Below are 12,138 nucleotides of genomic sequence, written 5' to 3'. Positions count from 1 at the left end.
GCGACCATACATTGACATGTAGCACAAAGTATGCCCCGCTGACCTCCACGGCACAATGCAAATATCTGAGAGCATGTGGCTCCACTGGCTGCATACAGTTAACAGTAATCTGTACACAGATGTGTTTATTTAACCTGATACAAAGGTGGCAATGCAAATCATTTGAAATGGCTTGTAATGTTATTTCAAGCTTTTAAAAAGACATCCAGACACTGAGCAGCACCAGACAGGACACACAACACCGGGGAGCGAAAAGGAATGAGTTTGGTCTTTTAAGTGCCAATCCATCCTTTATTGTTCTGTGTGCAAATAGCAGATCATTGTAGTTTATTCAAGGATGATTCATGAGTCATGAGTTGGGCACCGAACTTTTGTGAAGTTTCAGCAAAAAAATCTTGAGATCAGTAAGAAACTTCAGTGAATCTTCTAATATGTTAAATAGTGTTGAATAATTGTCGCTGCCTTGAGTTGACTTCATGACAACCTCAAGCTAGATGATATGTTTAGCTTGACAAGAACAGAAATATTTATAAACCTGTCACTTCCTTCCCTGAAGCCATAAATGGCATAAATCCATTCAGTCGGCACAAACGGTGAAGCATGTACTTCCTGTTCTGACCACTAGAGGGAAACCAACACTGCAACTAAAATCTGGACAACTGCATGACTGACATATTTTTTTAGATTTTATAGACTTTATTAATCCCCGAGGGGAAATTTCATACCACAGTAACCACACAATAATTCATTTATTACTTAAAATAATGATGATAACATGTAACTGAGTTACAAAAGACTTTAAAGGGAATATTGAAAACACAAATGCAAATGGAAAGTCTGAGTGAAATCGGAAAGACAGAATTTACTGTATGCTGGACTTTAATAAGAATGTCTGATATCATGTGTTTAATAAAACCCCTTCAAAAACATATGCTATGTCAATGTCAAAGTACAAATAACTCCAAAGGAGTAATTACTGCCTACATTTCTTTATTTTATGTACAAACCAACGTGCTTCATGAAACAGTATCTGACTTCCCGGACCTGCAGCACACTCGAAGCCTTTAGTGGAAAGCAGCACGTCACGGTTCACTGACTCAACCAGGGCGGCTGGTGGCCTGTCAGATGTTTAAATGTTTCCTGCGTAACATCATGTAAAAGGATCTGTCTCTCATTCATTCCACCACCAAGAATTAGCCTTCTTATTTTAGTGACACAACTTTCCTTGACTCATAAATGCCAATGAGAGAATTCTGGATTTTAATAAAAGTCTAATTTCAATTAAAAAGCATCAAGTTGTTTTAAGACTGAATATAGGGATGTTTAAAAGAAGCCAAATAATGCAGTGATAAAGACCATCCACAGACAAGGGGTGTGAAAATATTGACTTTATTTGCGTTGGACAGCAAAGGGGGGGACATCAGGGACAGTTTGTGACATCACAAACTGAGGGAAGTCCGACACAGTGGCTGAATACAGACTGAATTTCTCCATAGACTGAGTATTTAGATTCTATCAGTATTTCACCTGTATAGCACCTAAACCAGCTTTATAATCACAGGACACACGGAAATCTGAATTTATGTAGGACCTTTATGAAAGAAAGAGTTGGCCAGCTGAGTGAAGCCTGAAGCCTGAAGCCTGAAGCCTGAAGCCTGAAGCTTGAATGTAATGTTTGTAGTTATCTCACCTTTCAATAGAAAGTGTGAAATCTCCTGCAGGTGAAACACAAACAGTTGAAACAGTTGAAACCAGATGATTGAAGATAAATCAAAGTTGGAGGTGTGAAGCCTGTCTGACAGCAGCAGCAGAGTTCATGTGAAGTTTCAGCATGTTGCACAGGTGGATGATGTTTTACACCAGTTTCATGCAGCAGTTCCTCCTCCACCTCCTCCTCCACCGTTCACCTCCTCCTCCACCTCTTCCTCCACCTCCTCCTCCACCGTTCACCTCCTCCTCCACCTCCTCCTCCACCGTTCACCTCCTCCTCCACCTCCTCCTCCACCTCCTCCTCCACGGTCCACCTGCTCGGTGCCGCCGTCAGACGCCCCTCCGGGCTGTGACCACGCCCACCGGCAGCGGCGCCGCGCGGCTTATATGCGGAAGTTTCAGTTCCGCTCAGTCCAGTTGTTCTGAAAGTGAGAGCCGACGGACCGAAGTCACGCTTCTCTCTCTCCACCCGAACCGGCTTCACAAGGCAAGGTGAGTCGCACCGGACCGCACATCTCCCGAATCTACCGAATAAACACCAGAAGCTTTCTGCTCGTGTTTCCGGTCGGACTTTGTTGCATCGCGTTTCTTTTACAAAGTTACAATTAAGAACAAATAAAAAATAATCGCAATGTGTTGCTCAATCGGGTTTGAACGTTTCCGGGAATAAGTTCCTCATCAGTGTTGGAGACTCAGCTTTCAGCAGTTCATGAGCAAGATAAGAAATGTGTCATGTTGTCAGACATGTGTTTTCTGTCACACCCACCGAGCTCCGTAACATTACTGATACTCACTCTTCATCATCTTCACTCACTCTTCATCATCTTCACTCACTCTTCATCATCTTCACTCACTCAGCTCCGATTCTGAAGCTGATCAAAATGAGTCTTTTAAAAAGAGAAATCTGTCATCATATGTGTTTCTGTAGATCAAACATGTGTTTCTGTAGATCAAACATGTGTTTCTGTAGATCAAACATGTGTTTCTGTAGATCAAACATGTGTTTCTGTAGATCAAACATGTGTTTCTGTAGATCAAACATGTGTTTCTGTAGATCAAACATGTGTTTCTGTAGATCAAACATGTGTTTCCGGCCTGTGAACATTATCTCATAAAGTCAAGCTGGAACAACTTGTCCCACTGACATTAGATGGGGATAATAAAACATACATTTTACATTGAAACAGAAATTTAAGGTTTTAAGATGATATTTTTTAACAGAAATGGCAAATATGAAGTCATTTATTCATGCCACATATGATTTAAGTTTCAGCAAATCATATAAAATGAATGTTCTGCCCATTCTCTTTGTTTTCACTGACCACTCACGATCAATGGAGGTTTCATGTTTAGTGAATGTTTCTTTCTCATTCAACCAGGAATGTGAATATGGCTACTGAGCAAGCTTTTATATAACAAGATATGATAAGATCAACAGTAAGTTAATCATGGCCTGTTTCTTACTGTTAATAAATGTATAATTATGAACTATTAGAGTTTTGATATGTTAAACTGTGCTGTGTTTAACACAGGAGATAACAGATATTGCAGAAACCCGACCATGTGTTCCCTGTTATTCACTGTAAATCCAACATTTAAATTGTTCTGTCTAATTATCACATTAACAAGTTAGAATAACATCTACTACAAGAACATTTGAACGTCTGAGCCAGTTGTGTTTTTGTATAAAAGTGCTGAAATATTTATCAGAATAAAAAAACCATCATGATAGAAACTTCAAAGACAATAAGAAGTGTTCGACCCGGTTGGTGAGAGCTGAACTGTTTTCTTCTGTAGAGGTGTCTGCTCATGTCTATACATGATGTCATTGGAGATTGCAAAACAAGCGAGGACATGAGATGAGCCCAATGTTTGTTCTCTCCATATTAGGAAATGATATGTGTGTCGAGCATAACTGCAGTCAGGGATACACACTTCAGCAAATTGCGTTTCACCAACGTGTTTGTGCCTTCAGTGAGATATTCCAGCTGATTATGAAACCGAATACTGAAAGAATATGTTGTCCAGCTCGGTACCAAGTATTCTCTGAGGCTTGTTTTTAAGCAGCAGGAACTGCAGCTCTTTTGGGCCAGAAATCTTTGCTTAAAACACACAGTGGTTCAGTTTGTTAAGTCCAGACTATCAGGCACCGGTCAGCACCGGGCCGCACCGGTCAGCACCGGGCTGCACCGGTCAGGACCGGGCCGCACCGGTCAGCACCGGTCAGCACCGGTCAGCACTGGACCGCACCGGTCAGGACCGGGCCGCACCGGGCAGCACTGGGCCGCACCGGTCAGGACCGGGCCGCACCGGTCAGGACCGGGCCGCACCGGGCAGCACTGGGCCGCACCGGTCAGGACCGGGCCGCACCGGGCAGCACTGGGCCGCACCGGTCAGGACCAAGCTGAGTTTAGCTGCATTGTGTTGTAATAAAGATCAGAAAGCTTTATTATGAATACGTGTTCATCTATTCACGGTTCATTAACAGTTTCTACAAAGACATTTCTCAAATAACGCTGCAATTTGTTGATTTGAAATAGAAGCGGTTACATTTCTTCATGACAGTTTGTGGACAATTTAGGGCTTTTAATTTTTCCTAAAATTAAACTTCTTGGCTCACCTCAACCCGAGGTCACCTTGAAGACAGAGACAGCTGTCTTCAATTGGTTGCTGTCTTAATATAGACTCCCATATTCTGCATGTGTGTGTGTAGTTTAGTTTGGTGTAGATAACAAAATGTCAAAGAAAAAGGCATTTATTTTCAAGAAAGAAAGCTGAAGCACACCTGTCAGGTAAAACGGACAGAAACACTCGATACAGAGTTCAAAATTAAGACTGAAATGTATTTGGAGACCGCTGGTCGTCTTCTAAAAGACGCTGGGTGTGAAGTAAGAGTGAAATATTCCTCTGTGTTTCAGTTCATCTGTTCAGCTGGATCATGTTCTCGCTGGCATCCCGGAGATGTTCTGTGGGATTCATTGTTGGACAGCCGGTCACAAATTCACATTTTCTTCCAAGAAAATGATTCATTCACCTGTTGGCTGATTTTCTTTTGATCATTATCCTGCTGGAAAATGAATTTCTGTCATTTCAAAAACTTTATGGTTGATTTATTTAAATTTGCATCCAAAACTCCTCTGAACACTTTGGAGTCCATAATTCTGTTAATGAATACAAGTTCAGCTTGAAGAAAAGCAACGACAGACTTTTCATGTCCCGACTTTGCTCTTTACTGTTTATATCGTCCTTCTTTAACCAGACTCATTAATCCTGTTCACAGGAGTCCAACTTCTGTCTCGCCTTCTTTTTTACAAACTAATAATTCCTGACCTCCAGTGAAGTCTCTTCACTTGTCTTTTCCTTTGTTGCTGTTGCCTTTAATTAACCCGTACGCTCCACAGAGCTCCCAGCAGGTGACCACAAGTTCACAGGTTGACGAGAAACACTCCATTTTTTAGAGGGTTTTGTTGTTCGGGCTTTCCCAGTTTCATTTATTTTAGTTGTAAATAACCTCATGAGCCTCTTGGATGTTTCCTGGTTGTTTACCTGTCCTAAATACTTTCTGGGATGTGCTACCCAGATGTTCACCTTCTCCCTATCACTTTCACACTTGGCTCTCATTCTTCTCTCCGCACCCTTTTGTGGTTTGGTGTCTTTAAAGATCTTGTTCGCCTCCAGGCGGGACGGTGAGACGGTGAGACGGTGAGACTGTGAGTGAGACTGTGAGACGGTGAGACAGTGAGACTGTGAGTGAGACTGTGAGACTGTGAGTGAGACAGTGAGACAATGAGACAGTGAGACAGTGAGACTGTGAGTGAGACTGTGAGACTGTGAGTGAGACTGAGTGAGACGGTGAGACGATGAGACAGTGAGACAGTGAGACTGTGAGTGAGACTGTGAGACGGTGAGACAGTGAGACTGTGAGTGAGACTGTGAGACTGTGAGTGAGACAGTGAGACAATGAGACAGTGAGACAGTGAGACTGTGAGTGAGACTGTGAGACTGTGAGTGAGACAGTGAGACAATGAGACAGTGAGACTGTGAGACTGTGAGTGAGACTGAGTGAGACGGTGAGACGATGAGACAGTGAGACAGTGAGACTGTGAGTGAGACTGTGAGACTGTGAGTGACACTGAGTGAGACGGTGAGACAATGAGACAGTGAGACAGTGAGACTGTGAGCGAGATGGTGAGACAATGAGACAGTGAGACAGTGAGACTGTGAGTGAGACTGTGAGACTGTGAGTGAGACTGAGTGAGACGGTGAGACGATGAGACAGTGAGACAGTGAGACTGTGAGTGAGACTGTGAGACTGTGAGTGAGACTGAGTGAGACGGTGAGACGATGAGACAGTGAGACAGTGAGACTGTGAGTGAGACTGTGAGACTGTGAGTGACACTGAGTGAGACGGTGAGACAATGAGACAGTGAGACAGTGAGACTGTGAGTGAGACGGTGAGACAATGAGACAGTGAGACTGTGAATGAGACTGTGAGTGAGACTGTGAGTGAGACAGTGAGACGGTGAGACGGTGAAGGCTCATGCTGATTGTGTGTGTCATCCAGCTGACCAGGTGGTGCTTCAGCAGGTGGTGCTTCACCAGGTGGTGCTTCACCAGGTGGTGCTGTGTCCCTGAGGGAATTAAAGATGGCAGCATGACTTACAACCTCATAAAGACGTGCTACTGGGATGACGAGGTGTTATTACTCATCAAATACTCATCTGATAAGAATCTGCATTGCTCAGTGCACTAATGTCAGAAATGTATTTTTCTTTTCCTTTTTAAGGCAGATGTTGAAATATTGAATTGTTTGCTATAGAAGTCACATGAGTTCATGTTTTCCAGTCACAAGGTTATTAGCAAAAGGAAAGTCCTCTTCTGATATTAAAGTGATATTAAAATGTATCAAGTATGATATCGGCCTTAAAGTGTAAAACCAAATCTCAGCACCAGAAGATCCCTCTCTTTACCTTCAGAAGTCCAGACCTTTAGTTTATTACATCACAACTATAAAGTCTCATCTTTCTTTGGCTCTCTAAAGTAAATGCTGATAACTGCTGACCATGCATTATTCCTTTCAGAGCCTCACTCAGATTTGCGTCTCCATGTGATTAAACTGTACTTCACATGTAATGTTCATGGGTTAGCCTTTGATGTCATGTTTTCATGTCTTCATCCACCCTTCCTATTGGGTCGGGCGGAGGTGATCAGTCTCCACATGACCGTTTTAAGTTGTGCAGATTCTCTCCCCAGAAACGTGTGTGTTGTTGACAGTAAAGTGTTGTACAGGACGGTCGACTGATTCACTTCACAGTCCGTGTGATAAATCCTCTAACGAACTAAAAGGTAACGTGTCACTGCAGGTTTTACTTTTGTCTCACTTCCAGTAAAGAGCTTTCAGCTTCATTCTTTCATGGCAAAAGGAATGTATGACAGGCAGGGCTTAAACCAGTGAAACTCAATAGTGCATGAAATATTTTCTTGCCCCAAATATGTTTTGTTTTGTCGATCTTTCTCAACATCCATTTATTTCCCTGCTCGTGCGTTTAATCAGGATCTGTACCACCAGGTAGTTCTGCTGCATTTAGCCGCTCAGATGTTTAAACATTCTGGAAATGAAACGCAAGGTTTTATTTGGCTGTGAATTGAAGCTGAGCTCTAACAAGTCTCTGGACATCCAGGCCCCCCCCCCCCCCTCCACCCCACCACCACCACCACCCTCAGGCCCAGCAGCACCAGCAGCACCACAGTTGTCTGATGAAAGCCCAGTACTCACTTTCTTAGGGATTAACAGGGATTTTAGTAAGATGTGGAAGACATTTTGTCTCTCTGCTGTCGATGTCCAGTTCCAACCCGGTGATGAGACGCTCAGCTGACCTCGGGAACATCAATAACACACATTTGCTCAGTCTGTTGTAAAAAAGCGTGATGATGCCTTTTCCTGGAAATGGCTTCTTTTTTTCAGAACGCTTCACTTGCCTCTGATTGTCTTGTTTAACTTTGACATGTAAGAACAGTATAATTATACTCAGTTTGATCTGCATATGTGTAAACTATTCTGCTCTTTGTCTACAATAAACAGTTTATCTCTGGGTTAGTGAAAGAACACATGATCGGTCCAAGTGCAGCTTCAGATCGCTGATCGCGATTTTTTAAGGTAAACAAAAGATTACGAGTGCTGACTGGATGGAAATATTTCCGCCTTTTCTTTTTTTTTTTTTTTTTTTTAACCACTGCAGGTTATTTCAAGCCTCGTCTCCAGTTTGCTGGAGGATGTGCGTCAACAGCATTTAATGCTGAGTAATGAGCATTAAATCTTGTACTTTGTGTACCAGTCCAACATATCCAGCCACGAGCACTTGAGACGATGTGTCCTGTTGCACTTGAACTTAGACAACTTTATTGTGATTAGGTTTAAAGAAGCCGTGACGGTCCACAGCTCTGGTTAGAAGCTCTTACATGACACAAAATGTTTCAGAAGATATTGTTTATCGTTTGGACACATTTTATTGTCAGTCCATTATTTTCAGTCTTGTGTTTGAATTGTGTGAATTCTCTTCTTGGATTTGATCCCTTTTAATATGGGTGAGAATAAATACCTGTTTTCTTGTGTCTCCAGGTGCATCATGAGCAGCAGCTACAGTGTCTCCCTGGCTGGCCCCGCCCCCTGGGGCTTCCGGCTGCAAGGAGGGAAGGACTTCTGTCTGCCACTCACCATCTCACGGGTGAGTGAAACACACACACACACACACACACACACACACACACACACACACACACACACACACACACACACACACACACCCTTCACCTCAGAGGAATGCTGCTCATGCTCATTGTGCCGTTTGCTTTGTCAGTGCTGGAAGTGTGTGTGGCTCTCGTTGCTGGATTTAGACACCTCCTTGAACAGTTCGTGGCCCCGTCACTCAGCCCCCCCGCGGCCTTCACCTCCTGCATGGCTTAGCTTGTTGTCAAAATAATGTCACATAACACTATTTTGACCACAACACACTTTCTGTTAATTTGAAAAACTGTGAGGAATGTCTGTAATGGCGGTTCAGGATATGTTCGGAGGATGAAGCTGGTAGCTGTTAGCAGCTGATGTAATTTTGGCCGTTCAGATGAGGGATAGTGCAAAGTGTCCTGGCCTTTCCCCCGGTATTTGTCCTGATCTGAGACACGTGTGCCTGGTCTGCAGTGGAAGCATCCCGACACGTCCTTAAACGGCCCAGCTGACTGAAACTCTAGGAAGCCACGGTGGTTCTGTAATAACTATTTGGGAGTGTGAGCCACATGAATCCAGAGCGGACTGAGCAGGTTCTTCCGAGCTTTGATCCGGCTGCAGGATGGCTTGTTGTTTAATGAAATGAGACGGGTCGGGCCTCCGCCTATAGAATCACACTGTTTATGTACATAGTGCACCGACGCTCTGTGCCAAGCAGTGTGGTTGCAGAAATTAAAAGAAGTTGTCAGTGTAGTTCACTGTTTGTCTGTTAAGTATTTGAGCCCAAAGCTATTTGAAGTGTGTCAGTTCTGCTGCACTGGCTCTTGTCAAACAGTATTAAAGGAGGCAGCTTGTCGAAGGAGCAGTATCATTCTGTTCCCACGACTTCCTGTTATGAAACTGTAATCTCATTGTAATGACCAAGGTCACTCGCTGTGTTTATTTGTTCCTGGCAGGATCAGTTACAGGATCAGTTGCAGGATTTCAACTTCATGTGTTGAGAGAAATAACTTTTCTTATTTGGAAATATGAACATCTGTGTTAGTCACTGTAAAGAGAATTAAAAGGCCAGCATAGCTCCCAGCACTATTTTTATGTCTTGCTGCTATGATAATAGTGGCATGCAGGACATGATGTTGTCAGTAAGCTGCCTGTCATCATGTCTTAAAAACAGCTCATGATTGAAGCACCTCTCCAGTGATATATAGAAGGACCTTCATATGTTCTCCAGGAAGTTTGCATTTATTTTTAATAGTTTCAACAAACAATAAAAACAAACAAATGTGCATGTATTCTACTTTGTTGAGAAAAATACAGCTCCAATTTAATAACTTTAAAAAACATAGTGACCTATAGTGTTGTAACAGGAAAACCTCAATCTCTTAAAGTAAAAAAAACAATGTGTACATATGTTCCTTCTATATCAACTATTTCTACGTAGCTATAGATACCATCATATGCCCAAAAATGCTCTATAAACATCACGATATGAACATTTTGTATATATTGTAAATCTCAATAAACCTTCAATGCATAACAGAAAGTCAATAATAGTTTACTGACGTCAACATCTGATACAGTTGAACTTTCTAAGGAGCTACATATTCAAGAGTACTGACATCAATTTCAGTTTGTAGTTTTAGTTTTGTTCATGTGATGTTTCAGTTGATACAATATGGTTTAATACGCATCGTATTGAACCATATTCAGTAAAACTCTTCAGTAAAAGTGCTCTGATATTTGTAGGGATGTGCCATGTCATATTTCAGAGTTGGGGAACATTTCCAGAAAGCCTTGAAAATGTTTGTGTGGGAAGATCAGAAGTGCTCGTCATGTGGTCGTCTGTTTTTGTGGGATCTGGTGGCGGGAAGCTTCTCCATGCAATGTTTTGAATACCTCCGTGTCCACCGGCAGTCCTTTGTTGAGTCATTTGTGGTGCCGAGCGTGCCGTCCTGCCGCCGAGCAGGCAACGCGACTCTCACGGATTTTCATTCCGTCACATTGTTGGTTGGTGTCATTCCTGGGACATATTTCTGTCTCCGTCAGCACATGACCAGTAAACGGCTCACATTTCTTGTTATTGTCCAGCCGCCAGGAATAAGCCCAACTCTTTTGTCTGTTTCTCTGAGTTGTAATCCTGAAGTCACAAAAGGCAGAGCCGATATCACTGAAGCTGGAGGTGTGCAGACTGTTATAGCAAAGCTGGAAAGATTACATCCATATTTATAACATGCATTTTTATTAAACTTGATAGTCGGAGCAATCAGTTCTCCATCTAAATAATCTGTAATGATGACTGTAATCTAAATCACACAGGAAAGAGTACGTTAGTAGACTGTTGATGTGTTGAAACATCTGCCAACAGTTTTACTGTTTTACTTCAGTTCCTTCATTAGATGAGTGAGGAGAGAACGCTGCAGACCTCAGGCCTGTTTTAAGGTTCATTGGAAACCCACAATGTTAAATGGACTCAGTTTGCAGTAAAGAATATACATGTGTTGATATCACATTAAAGCTTATATTTATTTTGCCATGGAATAATGATGTAATAACTTTACATATGTGTACCATTTGTAACTGCACAGAATATAAAGCTGGTTACTGGAAAGACATCGCAGCCTGTAATCCTGATGCCTTTTTGAGATTACTTTTGCTTTTGATTGCTGTAATAACACCAAGTTAAAGTATGAGGTAGAGTGCATACCATAACTCATAACTCATAAGTAGTGTGTAGGGTGTCACAGTATGAATAGCACTATTCAGTAAATATTCCCAAAACATCAAAAGTCTTTACACACAACACATTGTCCAAATAAACACCAACCTAAAAGAGTAAATTCTCTCAATTGATAATTTATGTCATGGTTGTTGAATATTAATTCACCATATTATAAACTATAGGTGCGTTTGTGTTCATTAAATCTTCTGTAAAAGAAAAAAAAGAATTAAGGTCGTGAGCGAGCAAATGATTTTGTTTATTCGACGTACATTTTTCCTTTCAGATTTAACTGTTAACAATGCAGCTGATTGTTAAATGTGGAACCAGCCAATAGGAGATGGATCGTTTACTGAGGAGGAGCTCCATTATTTACATTATTTGTGCGGGTGTCTCGGTTTCTGTTTCTCCAGACTCGTTCCGTCCTCGTCGTCTGTGGTTGTTCCACTTCCTTCATGGCTTCCACGTTTGAAAAACACACTTGAAATGATATTATTTTGAGAGATTACTATGAAAGTCTCCAACTGTATGAGCATATTTCTGCTGTGTATCATTGTGGTTGCTGTAGGTCAGTTGGAGCTCATTTCAGGCTGCTTAGCCTCAGATGTTGGTTTTTTTTCACCAATTCTTTTTTGAATTTGTGAAGTGACGTAATACAAGAAAATATGAGGTAATTGGCTCAAAACCTGATTCAAGCTTACTGAGTTTCCAGTGAGACACCGAGACAACTGGTGTTCTTTTTGCAAATATTTAGAATTTGAGTTGGTTCCCAACGATCTTTATGATGCTCTTTGATCTCACTTTGAACATGTCACAAAAAAAAATTTCTAAACCAGTTTAAACACTCTTGAACAGCTGACACAAACTGCAGTTTAATTTCCTTTCTGCAGACTTTAAACATTTAAAAAGTGTGCGTTATTTAATGGAATGTATTATTATGTATTATGTAAGGAAACACTTAGATGTCATTGAACACCTTGAAAATATA

At 41.8% G+C, this 12,138-nt stretch overlaps 1 protein-coding gene across 4 annotated transcripts in view; it reads left to right on the top strand.

Annotated features, from left to right (window-relative positions):
• Positions 1 to 2,121: 2,121 nt before the first annotated feature.
• The window catches only part of pdlim5b (PDZ and LIM domain 5b), a 35,423-nt gene continuing 25,406 nt past the window's right edge, over positions 2,122 to 12,138 (top strand). For all 4 annotated transcript variants that reach the window (XM_069172551.1, XM_069172545.1, XM_069172538.1 and 1 more), the window contains exons 1-2: positions 2,122 to 2,202; positions 8,330 to 8,435. In XM_069172551.1, coding sequence (XP_069028652.1) covers positions 8,337 to 8,435 — 99 coding nt within the window. In that variant the 5' untranslated portion in view covers positions 2,122 to 2,202; positions 8,330 to 8,336. The remainder of the gene's footprint in view (positions 2,203 to 8,329; positions 8,436 to 12,138) is intronic.

The sequence above is a fragment of the Embiotoca jacksoni genome, unplaced genomic scaffold (genome assembly GCF_022577435.1).
Source record: "Embiotoca jacksoni isolate LCO1_2020_lvr unplaced genomic scaffold, fEmbJac1.0.p SCAF_10, whole genome shotgun sequence".
NCBI lineage: Eukaryota > Metazoa > Chordata > Actinopteri > Embiotocidae > Embiotoca > Embiotoca jacksoni.
The sequence above is the reverse complement of the archived record's forward strand: the minus strand, read 5'-3'. Positions and strand labels throughout refer to the sequence as shown.